Below are 15656 nucleotides of genomic sequence, written 5' to 3' on the forward strand. Positions count from 1 at the left end.
CTGCTAGGAACAGTCATCCTGGGATCCCCTCCCAGACGGACTGTAGACCTGTTCATACATCATGAACTCACATCAATAGGACCAAAGTCCTTGAATCTTCCAGGCTGTTTTCCTAGATCAGTCTGAAGCTGGGGGTCATCCCTCCAGGGATGCTATCACCCTCCTCCTCCTCCAGGCCTGGGATTTAAAAGGAAGGGGGCAGAAGTGGGGGTCCCCTAACCAGTCTCGAGCCCACCTTTCTTCCATGCCTCCCCCTCCCTCCAGTTCCCCTCTTCCTTTCCCAATCCATGGAGAAGGGAGGAATAGAAAGAGCCCTGGGGGCAGAAGAGGAGTACGGCAGCTCCTGCTGTGGGGCCCCTGGAGGCCCCCACCTCATGCCAGGCCTGGCCCTTCCTGGGTGGATGGGTGGAGAGGCTGCTGTGCCAACTGGTGTGGAGGATCAATGTCAACTGAGACAGCGACAACAAAAGAGCAGGAGCAGCTACAGAAGAAAGCTTGTTCCTTCCGTCAGAGGCATTTTGATCCCGGACTGCTTGGCAGAGAAGTTTCCTTCCCCAAATCCTAAGCAGACGTCTTTCTTCTGCAGCTGCTCTTCTTGCTTTTGAGGTTGGGCAACCCAGGAGGACGTCCCCAACCTGGGCCTGGCAGCTTAAACCCCCCTCCCCAACTTACTGTACACCTGCAGGTGAAATGTCAGGACTGGAGACTGTTGTCCAGGGACCAGTATCTGGGCTGTGTATTCCGCAGAGTCTTCTTTGTGCAGCTCCGTGACTGTTAAGGAGCCGCAGTCCTTGGACACATTCACTTGCCGCCTTCGATAGTCTCCAAATGTCAAAAGCTGACACGGTGACCCTGGTTCCACAGTTACAATGTTGACTTTATTTTTGTTCCAGAGAATTTCCCGAAATGACGGTGGAATCTCCAGAGGGAAAGTCACGGATTCTCCCACAGCTGCGATCAACTTCTTTGGCAGATCTTGTGCAGAAGAACCTGTAGAGTCCAGAGGAAGAAAAATAGGCTCCAGAGAGCAGGAAGGGCACACCATGGCCTCTGCCCCCTTTCAGACCCAACCCCTCCTCGTCACAGATTCCCCGGAGAAGCCACCGTGGGCCCCGTCCAACAAAGCACCTCCTGGTCTCCAGGATCCCGACGGGCCATGGGCTGCCGCAAGAGACTAGGCCAGCACTCGGAAACCTACCCTCCCAGTGTGGTCAGCATCGGTCCCTCCTGGCCATGCAGCCCTGGAGGTGGCTGCTTGCCCCAGCCAGGGAATATCTGCCTGGCCCCCACAAGATAGCAGCGCACCGTCCCTTGAAGACAGTGAGTCATCGCAGGATCAGGGTCAGCTCATGCAAGATCTCAGCCTGAGTTCTCAAGAGACTTGCCCCACCTGCCCAGGGTTCTAGAAACCAGAATTGGCCAGTGATGAGGGGCTAAGGCAGGAGGAGAGGTGGAGTCTCCAGATGGAAAATCACAGATTCTTCCACAACTCTGATCACCTTCTATAGCAGATTTTCTTGTGCAGAAGAACCTGAAGTGTCCGGGTGTGTGGGGGTGTGTGGGTGGTGGGATGGAAACAGCTTTAGAGAGCAGGAAGGGCACACCATGGCCTCTGTGCCTTTCAGACCCAACCCCTAGTCACAAATTCCCTGTGGAACCCACTATGGACACAGTCAGATAAAGCACCTCCTGGTGCTTATTATTGTTGAGTTTTCATCTGGTGGGTTGTGACCCACAAGTGCCTTTGAACAAGTGCCTTGGTAGCTGTGCTGTTTGTTGGGAGGGGAGCTGGTCTTGTAGTAGCAAGCATTAATTACCCCTTGGCTAAGCAGGGTCCTCCCTGGTTTGCCTTTGAAGGGGAGACTACATGTGTGAGCACTGTGAGATATTCCCCTCAGAGGATGGGGCTGCTCTGGGGAGAGCATCAACAGGATCCAAGTTCCTTCCCTGGCAGCATCTCCAGGACAGGGCTGAGAGAGACTCCTGCCTGCAACCTGGGAGAAGCCACTGCCAGTCTGTGTAGACAATACTGAGTAGATGGACCAAGGGTCTGACTCAGTATATGGCAGCTTCCTATGTCCTGACTTCAAATTAATGTTTCTGCACTTCAGAATCCCACCCCCCCCCCGCCACCCGAGTCACAAGTGGTTTCACCCACAGAAGGTGAAGCCTAATGGAAGGTGCAATGGAGAAGGTTTGCTTTGCTAAAGGTAACTGTTTAAAGCTCGCTTTCTGTGGGGTATAAGCTCAGCTGCTGCCAGGAAGAGGTGTCCAGGGATCCAAGCCGACCCTTGATGCTTAGAGAATTAAAGAGCTTGGCTCCATCAGAGCAAGGTGGGTCCACATGCAGAGTGTGGAGGCAAGACACACCTGTCCTCTCTTGTACGTGCGCAGAAACTGATGCAGCCTAGAGGCTCCATATAGTCCCCAGGCAACCCAAGGTAAGCTCCCCCACCAGGGTCCCCTTGGGCTGGCCCTGATCTGTTTGCAAAAGGCTGGGAGGGCGGTGAGAGTGCAGTCTCTCCAAGGAGGGAGCGCCATAAGAGGGGGCAATCCCCAAGTAGACCCTGAACCCCATGCACAGCAGCCGGGCGTCTGTCAGCACCAGCACGGGGAACAGAGGTGCCTTCTCCCAGAAGATATTGTTGTCAGGCTGGAGGATTTGTCTGGAAAGGTTCCCAGCCTTTTTAAGGGCGGGATGTAGTGATGGCCACCAGCTTGGATAGCTTTAAAAGGGGCTAAGGCAAATTCCTGGAGAGCAGGGCTATCCATGGCTACTAGTGCGGTGGCTTAGCGATAAGCCACTTCCAGCCTCAGAGGCAAGATGATGCCTCTGTATACTGTTTGCAGGGGAGCCACAGCAGGAGAGAGGGCAGGCACAGACCTCTTGCCCGTGGGCTTCTCAGTGGAATCTGCTGGGCCACTGTGTGTAACAGGATGCTGGACTGAGGATGCTGGACTGGATGGGCTTCCTTGGGCCTGATCCAGCAGGGCTGTCCTTATGTTATGTTCTTAAGCAAGGGCGTTGCAAGGTTGGAGGGGGCCCAGAGACAAGATTTTAAAATGGGGGCCCCCCTCACTGAAGCTCAGCTCAGGAAGTAAAGGAATCTTAAATGAGGCTGAATAGTGGTAACAAAAAGCATATATATATTACACACACACACACACACACACCTACCTACCTACCTATGTGCCACAATAGAACATCACCCTAAATTATTTTTCAAAAGGTTTTGTCAATTGTGGACGATGCAAGTCATTTCATGGTCCTAGAGAAGGACATGCTGTTCTGGTTGCTCCAGGTCTTCACACTCCCATCAATTTTGGAGGATGAATACAACTGAAGGAAGCCCGGGTGGGTGCGCGGCTGGGGGAGTCAGTCATGTGACTTGCCTCGGCCCCCCCCAAAGGCAGTGGGCCCCCAGACAACTGTGTCCCCTTGCCCTATTATAGTGATGCCCCTGTTTTTAAGGGCACTGTATAAAGTTGCCTCCCACAGAGTCTGTCCTGCCTGTTAAGTCACGACAAGCCTCCCCCAGATCTCCTAACGGGAGCTCCTTTTAAACGGGAGCTGTCAGGGGTTGGGCTTGCAGCCTACTGTGGGCATTATGCACATGTTGTTCTCCCTGGGAGCCATGTGGGCCATTCCCAAGAGGCTGCCTGCTACCAAGCCAGGCATGGGGTCCCTCCAGCCTGGTGCTGTCCACTCTGGCCGGCAGCAGCTCTTCAGGGCCTTTCCCAGCCCTGTTGGCTGAGCTTCTTTCAAGTGGAGATGCCAAGTCACTGAACCTGGGCAGTCTGTTGCTGCCTGCTCTCTCTGCCGCTGGGCTGTTTGGGAAACACCTGTTGCAAAGACTCCATTGTGTGGTCTCTGCTGAAGATTTTGCAGCCCTGCCCAATACCTCCCCTCATTTGGGGAAGTGGGGAGTGCTGTGCTTCACATAATAATGTGGAGAACTGCTGCTGTTAGTGTTTCTGGTTCCCCCTTCGCTTCTCCATGCCCTGGGAGGGTCACTGGCTTCCTGCGCTGGCTCTGAGATGGGAGGCCTCTCTCTCTGCCCTCTTTTCCCTGGAAGGTTACCCAGTTTAGGTTAGAATAAATCCGGATTGGTTGGTTTGGACATCACAATCGATCAACGAAATAAACCAGGATCTGGACCCAAGGTTTGAAGTGAGTTACAGGTCACAAGTTAAGTAGGTTAGAATAAGTCAAAATTGGTTGGTTCAGATGCCGTCACAAACCTGGGAAACATACTAGCAGGGATTCAAACTGGCAACCTCGTGCTTGCTAGTCAAGTCATTTGCCCGCTGCGCTAATAGCAAGCCAGAAGTTGCCGGTTCGAATCCCCGCTGACATGTTTCCCAGACTATGGAAAACACCTCTATTGGACAGCAGCGATACGGGAAGATACTGAAAAGGCATAATCTCCTCCTGCACGGGAGATGGCAATGGTCAACCCTTCCTGTATTCTACCAAAGAAAACCACAGGGCTCTGTGGGCACGAGGAGTCAACACCGACTCGATGGCACACTTTACCTTTACAGAACACTAAAGCTCATCAAATCACAGGGCAAGTAGTGGAAATAATGTTTCTCCAAAGTAAGCATTCTTAATCACAAAAAGTATCTGTTCCTATATTCCGCATATATCTTCTCAAACACTTTACTTGTGGACTGGGTCTACAGGGCATGTCAGCAGAGGGATGAAGATTACCGACACGCTCCTGCAGATCCAGGTACAGCCAGTGTCCACGCACACTTGTGAACAGGGCCAAGGTCTGGAAGAAGGTCGGAAAAATGCATCATTTGCTTGACCAACTTTAGGTCCAGTATGCAAGTTTTTGAGCTGCGTAGAGGTTTTCCTGGGGATCTCCTATTTGAGGCCAGAATGGTGACCACTGTCTGAACAAACGCTTCATGAGCAAAGAGCAGTGTTGCTAAATGAGCCTGCAAGTATTTGAGAATTACCCAAGATGGTTGGGTAGTTACCCAGAAGAAGATATTATCCGTCCCCGGTATGCCTTGTGATCTGAAGGAAAGGAAGCAGCTGCTGGGTGACACCATCATTCAGAATAATCTGGGGGGCACAACTCAAATGCCCTGGTGGGCCAGAACCAACCATTACTTGGTGTGTGAGGGACGAGGTCAACTTTCAGGACACTATTATATTAAAATTAATTATTGAAAATATCCATTATCCAGAAACATCCATTAATGAAATAATCCAGAAACATCCAGAAATATCCAGAAACATCCATTAATGAAAGTGAGAGGGCACTTGGAGTTGAGGGAAAGAGAGATGGTGTCAGTGGGCTCTGACCAAGGGGCAGAGGACACCTTGTCTCGAGTGGACAACTGCACTGAGCCAATGCTGCTCATCACAGGACCGTCCAAGAGCAGTTCATGGCTCCTGCTGTTGCGGTAGGATATTCCTACCTGCGGGCCCGCAAAAAAGGCCTTATGTTGTGCAGGCATGGTCCAGATGGTGGAGAGGAGAGCTGGTCTTGTGGCAGCAAGCAGGGTCTGCCCTGGTTTGCACATGAATGGGAGACTTGATGTGTGAGCGCTGCAAGATATCCTCCTCAGGGGATAATGGAGCCACTCTGGGAAGAGCAGAAGGTTTCAAGTTCCCTCCCTGGCTTCTCCAAGATAGGGCTGAGAGAGATTCCTGCCTGTAACCTTGGAGAAGCTGCTGCCAATCTGTGAAGACAATACTGAGCTAGATAGGCCAAGGGTCTGGCTCAGTAGATGGCAGCTGCCTATGTTCCTATGGTAGGCTATCTGCAAGTCTCTGCTGCATTTTCCCACTGGTCCTAAGGTTTTGCAAGCACACTACTACTACATTTATATACCACTTTTCAACAAAAGTTTCCAAAGCGGCTTACACAGAGAAATAATAAATAAATAAGATGGCGCCCTGTCCTCAAAGGGCTCACAATCTAAAAAGAACAATAAAATAGACACCAGCAACAGCCACTGGAGAGATACTGTGCTGGGGATGGAGAGGGCCACACACTTGTGGGGCAGGAATCCTGTCAAACCTGGCATGCTCTATTTCTGAGAGGCTGTCAAAGTGGAATTCCTGTCTTCTGTAGGATTCTACCACTAAGGTGGTTTCCAGATAGCAAGCCTTACAATGCAAAAAGTGGTGCAAACTGCAACGTTTTGTGGTGCCAATCTAAAACCGCAGTTGAAATCCGTTGTAAGGTCCATTGTAAGGCGTTATGGGAAATACAGCTTTTTTTTTTTTTTTTTTGCAATGCAGATGTGACGTTATGGGGCTGTAACGCAGCAATAACATCCGAAAGAAGTCACTGGAAATGTGAATGGCACTGTGCTGAAGCACTGCGATATCACAACACAGGCAGTACGGAGGGACACTTAAGGTGTACATCCTGACACTGTGGTAGCCTGCAATCCGGAAAGCGCCAAAGAACCATCAGTGGGCATGTAGTGAGAGTGAGAGAGAGAGAGAGAGAGAGAGAGAGAGAGAGAGAGAGAGCGCTGGCCTTTGCATATCTTGGAGGTCTCTGGTTCAAATCCTGCCTCTCACATAAACTGTCCTGAATTGGTCTTAGGAAAGTCACGGCCTCTCAGGTTCCATCCCCTCAATCTTTATTAATCAATCAATCTTTATTACGGTCATAGACCAGCATAAATTATAAGGGGTGATGACATTATTACATATTAAAAGTTAAAGTAGATATTAAAAGCCTAGGGGGTGCGTAACACAATACAAGCATATGATAAAAGACCATAAGAATCAAAAGTAGAAGTAACATTTAAAATAAAAATATCTCCTCATAGTCAGGGCATTTTCCGGATCACATGCTGCAACAGTTTCACAACGTGTCCACTAAGTGCCCTTCGGCATTTCCCTTGTTTTGACATCGTGGTCGCTGCGCTGTCACTTGTGTGCCACCCATATTTGCAATGCCTTGATTTGGGTTTTACGGATGCGTCATGGCCCTATAACCCTTTAATAGCATTGCAGGAAAGTAGCTGCGTTTTTCTGTCGCAGGGAGGCTTGCCCCATATTTTATGCGATGCAGCGTGGAGTGTTAGGAACATAAGAACCTAGGCAGCTGCCATCTACTGAGTCAGACCATTGGTCTATCTAGCTCAGTATTGTCTACCCAGACTGGCAGCGGCTTCTCCAAGGTTGCAGGCAGGAATCTCTCTCAGCCCTATCTTGGAGATGATGCCAGGGAGGGAACTGGGAACCTTCTGCTCTTCCCAGAGCGGCTCCATCCCCTGAGGGGAATCTCTTCCAGGGCTCACACTTCTGGTCTCCCATTCATTTGTAACCAGGGCAGAACCTGCTTAGCTAAGGGGACAAGTCATGCTTGCGACCACCAGACCAGCTCTCCTCTCCGTGCTGTGGGCGGTTATTTTCAATCATGAAATAATTTTTATTTGACTGGAGGGGGAGAAGGGAGGGGGCAGCAGGTGCTGCTTATGGTGGGGAGGGTGAGAGTCTCCCTCCCCCCCAAAAAACAAAATCCTGATGGCAGCAGGCAGCAGCTCCCTCTGACAAGCGGGCGAGACTTGAGTTGGCATGAAATTTGCCCCTTGGTGAGATGCCAGCCAGTGATTGGATCAAGATGGAGGCGGGGGGGGGCAACAGCCCTCTAGTATGATCTAGGCACGGCTGCCCAAGAAGAGATGATGATGATGATGATGATGATGATGATGATGATGATGATGATGATAGAACCAGGGAGCAAAACTGGTTCCACAACCAAATGTTCTAAGTGGGGTCCCCCAGGGATTTGTAGTGGGACCAGAGTTCTTTAATGATATAGAAGTTGTTCATAAATGATATAGAAGTTGGGGTAAGCAGCCAAATTGACAAATTTACAGATGACACTAAACTATTTAGGGTAATGAAATCCACAACAGATTGTGAGGAGCTCCAAAAGGATCTCTCCACACTGGGTGAGTGGGCGACAAAATGGCAAACGTGGTTCAATGTAAGCAAGTGTAAATAAGCAAGTGGTTCAATGTAAGCAAGTGATGCATATTGAGGCCAAAAGACCCAATTTCACATATGTACTGATGGGGTCTGAGCTGTCAGTGACTGACCAGGAGAAAGATCTTGGTGTCGTGGTGGACAGCTCCTTGAAAGTGTCAACTCAGTGCAAGGCAGCTGTGAAAAAAAGGCCAATTCCATGCTAGGGATCATTGGGAAGGGGATTGAAAATAAAAATGCTAACAATAATTTGTATAATGCCCTTATACAAATCTATGGTGGGGCCACATTTGGAGTACTGCATACAGTGCTCGTATTGTAAGAAGGACATTGTAGAACTGGGAAAGGTGCAGAAGAGGGCAACCCAGATGATCAGGGGCCTGGAGCACCTTCTTAAGAGGCTAGGGCTACAGCATCTTGGGCTCTTTAACTTGGAAAAGAGGTGACTAAGGGGAGACATGATTGAGGTGTATAAAATTATGCATGGAGTGGACAGGGTGGACAGAGAGAAATTGTTCTCCCTCTCTCACAACACTGGAACCAGGGGTCACCCCAAGAAACTGAAGGCTGGAAAATTTAGGACAGACAAGAGGAAGTACTTTTTCACACAGCATGTAATTCATCTATTGAATTCTCTGCCATGGGATGTGGTGATGGCCACCATCTTGGATGGCTTTAAAAGGGGCTTAGACACATTCATGAAGGGCAAAATGCCTCTCAATACGAGTTGCAGGGGAGCAACAGCAGGAGAGAGGGCATGCCCTTCTCAGCTCTTGCCTGATGGCTTCTCAGAGGCATCTGGTGGGCCACTGTGGGAAACAGGATGCTGCATTAGATGGGCCTTGGGCCTGATCCACCAGGGCTGTTCTTGTGTTCTTACAGGGCTCTTGAAAGCGTTACTGAAATTACTGTATATATGTGAAATGTGTGAGAACCCCTCCAGTGCAAAATGTCTGGGGCAGCTCACAAAATTAGTGAATGTCTGATGATTGAACTAGTTCCCATTTTTTTGTGAGTGAGAGGTGTGGGGTTGGTTCAAGGCAGCCAAGCAACTTTAGGGTTGGGTTCTTTGTCACGGAAATGACCTCTCTGTTTGGGTCTGGGTCAATTGCCTGATCAAAACACCCCCTGAAATTAACAAGAATTTCATAAATAGATAGAGCAGTCAGATCAAGGGGGAAGAATGTCCAGAGGGTCAGAAATTTAAATATCATGGATGTTTTGACACAAAGTAAAATGGAAATTCTAGTGCGGAGCTGCTGATTAGATCAGCATATTCAAGCCCGACTTTGGGCTTAACCAGGACTTTGCATTTTAGATGACGGATGTGACAGCTCCACTTTTATTCATCCTTATATATAAAACGCTTGCTGTCCGTCCGTGGACGGACACCAAGCGTGTGTCCGTGACTCCCTGGCCTGCTCTGGGCATGCGCGAAGCGCATGGCCAGAACAGAGCCAGGGAGACAGGACCGCCAGCACCCGGCAGTCATCTTGGGCGGCCAGAAGCGGCCGCCCCGAAGAAGCCGGGCAAGCAGCGGCGGGGGACACTGGCCGAGGCGGCGGCAAAGCCGCCACCTCGGCCAGAGGAGGCGGCGCGGCCGAGGAGGCGGCAGAGCCATGGTCGAGGCCTGGCCGTGCTGCCGCTTACCCAGCTTCTTCGGGGCGGCTGCTTCTGGCCGCCCAAGATGGCCGCCGGATGAGGCGGCGGCCAAAACGATGCAGCGGTGGGCCCGGGCAGCGGTGGGCCCGGCCGGAGCCGCGGGCGGCGGTGAGTGGCGGGCCCGGCCGGAGCCGCGGGCGGCGGTGGGTGGCGGGAGGGGGAATGGCGGCGGTGGTCTGGAGCGCACAGCTCCACTAGCGCCCGTTATCCAACGGGCTAAAAACCACTAGTTTATTTATATTTATTTAAAATATTTCTATACTGCCCAAAACTTGTGTCTTTAGGCAGTTTACAATTAAAATCATGTAAAACATTAAATCAATTAATAATTAAAATCATTTAAAAGATTAAAAACATTTAAAACCCAGTATTAACATTATTTAAAACTATAAATCTAATTAAAAGACTGAGTGAATAAATGTGTCTTCAGTGCCTTTTTAAAAGTTGCCAGAGATGGGGAGGCTCTTATTTCAACAGGGCGCACATTCCAGAATCCAGGGGCTGCAACAGAGATGGCTCGTTCCCAAGTAGCCACCAGATGAGTTGGCAGCAGCCGCAGGCAAACCTCTCCAGATGATCTTAGCAGGTGGTGGGGCTCATGGCGGGTCTAAGCTGTTTAACTATGCTGACTTTCTAACTATGTCACGTTTGTCTTATGCCAGTCACTACTGCTGACTACAATCTTGACTACTGCAGACAAGAGCATCCTTATCTTGCCTACACATTTGCTGCTGCGGCATTTTCTGTGCTGCAGCATTTTCTGGCACAGAGTGATAGTCGCCTTTTTCTTTTTTGTGTCAGTTAGGCTTTTTTTTTGGGTCAATCATGAGATTAGCACCCTTTCAATTGAACCACAGAGTCCCAGAGCGGGAGAGAGAGTCCTAGAGAGGCCTCTGCAAGAGATGGCTGGCCAGGCCTGGCTTGGCTTGGGCCGTTGTGGAAGAGGGCCATCGCTGTGTGGTGCTGAGCAGGAGCTCAGCCAAAAGGGGAGCCCTGTGCCGGCCCCCTCTTCATCCAAGCCAGGCCTCTCACGGCCTCAGGTGTCCTTTCCTGCAGGTCTTTGAAAAGCCACACTTGGAGGTGCAGCTGGGCAGCAGTCGTCCACACAGCCTTGGCATTAAGCATGCCGGCTGGAATCCAAAGAGCTGCTTTGTATCTGCCCAAGGCTGACCTTTCTGTGCATGAAATAAAATGGCTCGTATATAAGCTGCTTTTCTCCCTAGATGACAAGCCTAACCACCTATAGATGTGTATATTAGGAGGTATGTACATAATAAAATGGAACAGTTGAAATACATCACACACACACACACACACACACACACACACACACACACGCAGAAGAGAAACAGCAACATCTTGAAACAGCATGAATTAAAACCTAAAACCTGAAAAAGTGGAACCACAACATGACAGTCAGTCAGTCAAAAAGCCTAGCCAAAAAGACACTTTTGCCTGCCACCGAGAGATTGGGACTGGAGGAACTTGCTGGATCAGTGTGGGGTGGTTCTTCCAAGGAAGAGGCCTGTCCCCAAATGCACAGAAATATAATTTGCCAGCTAAGAGTTAAATTTCATGCATCTGCTGATGTGGACACAGAAGCTTCTGCGGCAATAGATGTCTTGGCCCACACGGTGCCCCTAGACGCTTGATTGTTTGGCATGGTCGGAGGAGCAGTAATTAAGAACATAAGAACAGCCCTGGTGGATCAGGCCCAAAGTCCTTCGAGTCCAGCCTCCTGTTTCCCACAGGGGCCCACCAGATGCCTCTGGGAAGCCCACAGGCAAGAGGGGAGGGCAGGCCCCCTCTCCTGCTGTTGCCCCTCACTTCTGGTATTCAGAGGCATGGGTGAAGTGGTTGATGAAGAGCAGCTTTGCTAAAGAAGTAGCAGATTCCTGCACGGAGCCAAGATGACCCTCAAGGTCATCCCCACCTCTAGGATTCTCTAGCAAGCTGCAGCTTGAGGAAGGACATCCACACACCCATCTCATGTCCCGTCTATCAACCAAGATCTCCGTTCAAAACTGTACACTGAAAAGAAAGTCAATTTGAACCATAGAACTTACTCAGGTGAAGCCAGAGTTCAAACCATACGATCCAGGATAGTTTCTTGCTTATCATTTCCGCTTGTTCCTTGCTCTTTGCGTTAAGGTCTGGGCTCGGACGCAAGGTTTTAGGACTCCGAGACGTTCTGCTATTTTCTTATCATCAGCTTTCCGTTCTTTCACTCCGCAGTTCCCCTTACTGGCTTCCTGAAGACGTGTCATCTCTCCACTACGCCCACAGCATGCAAACTGAAATTGTTCAGAGACCCTTGGGCAGGAATTCCCTCGGGTATCTAGGGCCCAAACTATTAAGGGCTTTAAAGGTCAAAAACAGCTCCATGAATTGGACCCAGAAACAAAGTGGTTGCCCGTGCAGCCAATGGCACTCTCACCCCTGGGCAATCGGGGCCAAAGTCCTTGGTCTCCACACACCCCGGGGGCCCCCAAGTCAGACCTGAGTGGCGTGGTTGCCGCTGGTGGGCCATCTGTGCTGATGGTGGCCACCATGGAGATGGGTGAATTTCTTTGCTGTGATTGCCACCTCACTAAACATCTGTAGACAGGGAGAATCTCTCCCTTCTAGATGCTCTGTGTCCCAGAAGGGCCGCCTAGAGGGAGGAGAACATTTAATAAGAGTGAATCAAAACCTTCTCTTCCTTGGATGCAGAAAGAACATGGTTTCTTTAGAGCAGGCTTCCCCAAACTGCAGCCCTCCAGATGTTGCTGAACTACAACTCCCAGCATCCCTAGACACAATTTTATGTGGCTGGGTATGCTGGAAGTTGTAGTTCAGCAACATCTGGAGGGCCGCAGTTTGGGGAAGCCTGCTTTAGAGGGTTAAAAGTATGGTCAGAATTGTGGTTGAGAACAAAAGAGCAGGCCTGCTGGAAGAGACCAAAATTCCATCCAGTCCAGCATTCGGTTCTCCCTCTTGAGCCCCCATAGGATGTATTTGCAGGTATAGTGCCCCTGAACGTGGAGGCTCTGCACAGCCATCATGACTAGCAGTCTGTGCTCACTGTTGGATCCGTGTTTTCTGCTCCACTGTTTCTTTGCTAAAAGGGTTTCTGCAAGATTGTCATGCTTCAAGACCACATCCTGCTATTTACAGGTAAGAGTGGTAGAAATGTCGGTAACTGCCAAGTTCCCCAATTCTACAGTATAGAACTGTAGATTTTTGCTAACGTTTCTCTCATTTTGGTTCCTGTTTCATCTATATGAACATCTCAAGATGTAATTATTGGGGCTTCCAGGGCTGCCGCCCCCTAAAGCATCCCCTCCTAATTGAGCAAAGAGGCACCTTTTAAAAGAGGTGATTCTCTTGACTGAGCAGCGGGAGAGCAACTGGCCCTCTCCGCCCCCAGCACAGCATCCCTCCAGTGGCCGTCGCTGGTGTCTATCTGCTGTTTCCTTTTTAGAATATGAGCCCTTTGGGGACAGGTGGCCATTTAATTTAATTTAATTTAATTTAATTTAATTATATCTATGTAAACCTCTTTGGGGACCTTTGTGGGGAAAACTATATATATATATATATATATATATATATATATATATATATATATATATCTGTCGTATATGCTGTGAAATGAAATTAAACAGAAACAAATGTAAAGTCCTGCACTTGGATTAGAAAAATCAAAATACACAGTGGGGGAGACCTGGGATGGCAGCAGGACATGGGAAAGGTGCCTTAGTGGACCACACATTGAACAGGAGCCAGCGGTGTGACACAGCTGCTTACAAGCCCAATGCGATCTTGGGCTGCATCAGCAGAGAGAGTAGTATCCAGATCACGTGGTATTACTTCTCAGGAACAATAAGTAAAGTATGGCTTCAGAGTTGTAGTCCAACAGCATTTTGGGGACCCAGGGTTGAGAACGCTTGCCCTGCTTTATGTGACATGTGTGCATTTGCAAGGAATCATTCCTTGCCCACCCATAACACACAGAAGCTGGGCTTTCAAGCTGGGCTTTCAGGTTGATTTGCAAGTCATTTCTCGGCCACAGCCATGAGGGACGATTTGAAGAGCTGTGTCCTCTCCTCGGCCCCAGGAGGTGCTCCCTTCTTTCTGTTGGGCCCATGGTGGCTTTCTTTAGGGCGGCCTGCACAACATTAGGCCTGTGGGCAGAATCCAGCCCACAGTACCTTTTTCCTGACCCCCAGGTAGGAATGCCTGTCCCATAGCAGCAGCAGCAGGAGCCATGAACAGCTCTTGACTTGTCCCACAGAAGCAAGTAGACCCCAAAAGAACCCACCACCATATAATAATAGCCTTAAAAGTATGCATGGACTCTGGAAAATTATCAGGCCTATGGATGGTGGAAGTATGCAATACCTCCAAACACCACGGAATAAAAAGATAATACAAAGAGAAACATTTAATCAGCAATCTCACTCAACGCATAGATGGGAGCAATATGTGTTTAAAAAGTAAATGGAAAACATGAGTACAGGACAAGAAGTTTGTGTCATGAGCATTCAACAATCAATCCTCTCTTATTAGGAGAGCTGGTCTTGTGGTAGCAAGCATGAATTGGGTCCCCTTTGCTAAGCAGGGTCTGCCCTGGTTTGCATTTGAATGGGAAAGTAAAAGTATGAGCACCGTAAGATATTCCCCTTAGTAGGGGATGGAGCCACTCTGGGAAGAGCATCAGAAGGTTCCCAGTTCCCTCCCTGGCAGCATCTCCAAGATGGGGCTGAGAGAGACTGCTGCCTGCCACCTTGGAGAAGCAGGGAGAGAACCCTTGAAGCAGCACTAGGATTTTACTTTTTACAGGGAACTGGACAAGGCAGTGGCACCACCACAGAACAACTTGCCCCTGCCTTTCTACACCCCTGGATTCATTTTGTGTCTCGGATCATGCTAGGAAGGAGTGTGAACGTTGTAGGGGAGTAACATTGTGCACAGCACTTGCACAAAGGCTTTGCATATCTCACACTGCATTGCTGCAAGGAAAGACCCACGCATCGCCAGATCCATGTACTTAAAGCAGGACGCCTCTCTCCCAGCACCTGAGGCAAGGTGCCGACTGGATGGTTTGCCCTGTGCGCCTGCTGGGGAGCACGGCAGCCCCCTTTCAGAACGGACCCTTGCAACCTCGGAAAGCGCTCACTCAGGGAGGAAGGCAAGGTGCCTGCAGCTGCTGCTTCTTGCAAGCTGTGCTGGGGTGTGAAAGTCACACTTCCTCCTCCTTGCAAGCCTGCAGCAGGCAGACGAGTCCTCCTGGTGGGCTGCTGTGAAGGCGTGTCGCCCAAGCAGAGGGCATCTAGCTTATCTCGATGTATTTCTGGGTTTTAAAAAATCCTGGTTTTACACACAGGGCTTTTAGTTCGAATCTCCTCCAGGATGAAGTGTGCTAGTCCACATGTGACCTGCATTTACCCCGCTGATGCTGTGGGCCATCAGGGACCAATACAGACAGGACTCTGTTTCCCCCTGAATCAAGGCCGTGCATTCTGGCATAGCCCAAAGTAGGTCCGGCTTTTAAAAAATCCTCTAGTTTCAGCAGCTTTGGCATCTGTTATGCCCTGCTGCTTCTCCCTTGAGGTGTGCAGTGGCCATGCCAGTAATTCGGCATTTTTCAACGCTCAGTGAAGGGGAGTTTGACAGCTGTGTTGGGTCTGCTCTGCTCTAAGTGAGCAGACCATACCCAGCTGTTGTGAAGCAGATTCACACCCGGGACATGTGTGAAGAACTCCTGGGGCAAAGAGAGACAGGCACTGAGGTAGAGTCCTTAACGTGATAAGAGCTGCTTTGCCTAGGTGTGAAGAGTGGGGAAAACAGTTTTCACAGAGGAAAAACCTTTGTGCATGCTCAAGTTGACTTTTTTGGGGGACAATATTGGCCGGCCTGCTTAAAGTTCTTGCTGGTTAAAAAAGAGGCGTTACCAACAAACTGATGTAAAGCACACCACGCATGTGTGTGAAAAAAGGGGAGAAATCTGTTAGGATATAAAAAATGCTCCCAGTTTAGG

At 49.8% G+C, this 15656-nt stretch overlaps 1 protein-coding gene across 2 annotated transcripts in view; it reads right to left on the reverse strand.

The window, feature by feature from the left end:
- Positions 1-11819, reverse strand: part of LOC128337381 (SLAM family member 9-like) — a 33889-nt gene extending 22070 nt beyond the window's left edge. For both annotated transcript variants that reach the window (XM_053278317.1, XM_053278316.1), the window contains exons 1-2: positions 11701-11819; positions 673-990 (exon numbers count right to left, since the gene is read on the reverse strand). In XM_053278317.1, the coding sequence (XP_053134292.1) occupies positions 673-990; positions 11701-11755 (373 nt within the window). In that variant the 5' untranslated portion in view covers positions 11756-11819. The remainder of the gene's footprint in view (positions 1-672; positions 991-11700) is intronic.
- Positions 11820-15656: the final 3837 nt, after the last annotated feature.

The sequence above is a fragment of the Hemicordylus capensis genome, chromosome 14 (assembly GCF_027244095.1).
Source record: "Hemicordylus capensis ecotype Gifberg chromosome 14, rHemCap1.1.pri, whole genome shotgun sequence".
Classification (NCBI taxonomy): domain Eukaryota; kingdom Metazoa; phylum Chordata; class Lepidosauria; order Squamata; family Cordylidae; genus Hemicordylus; species Hemicordylus capensis.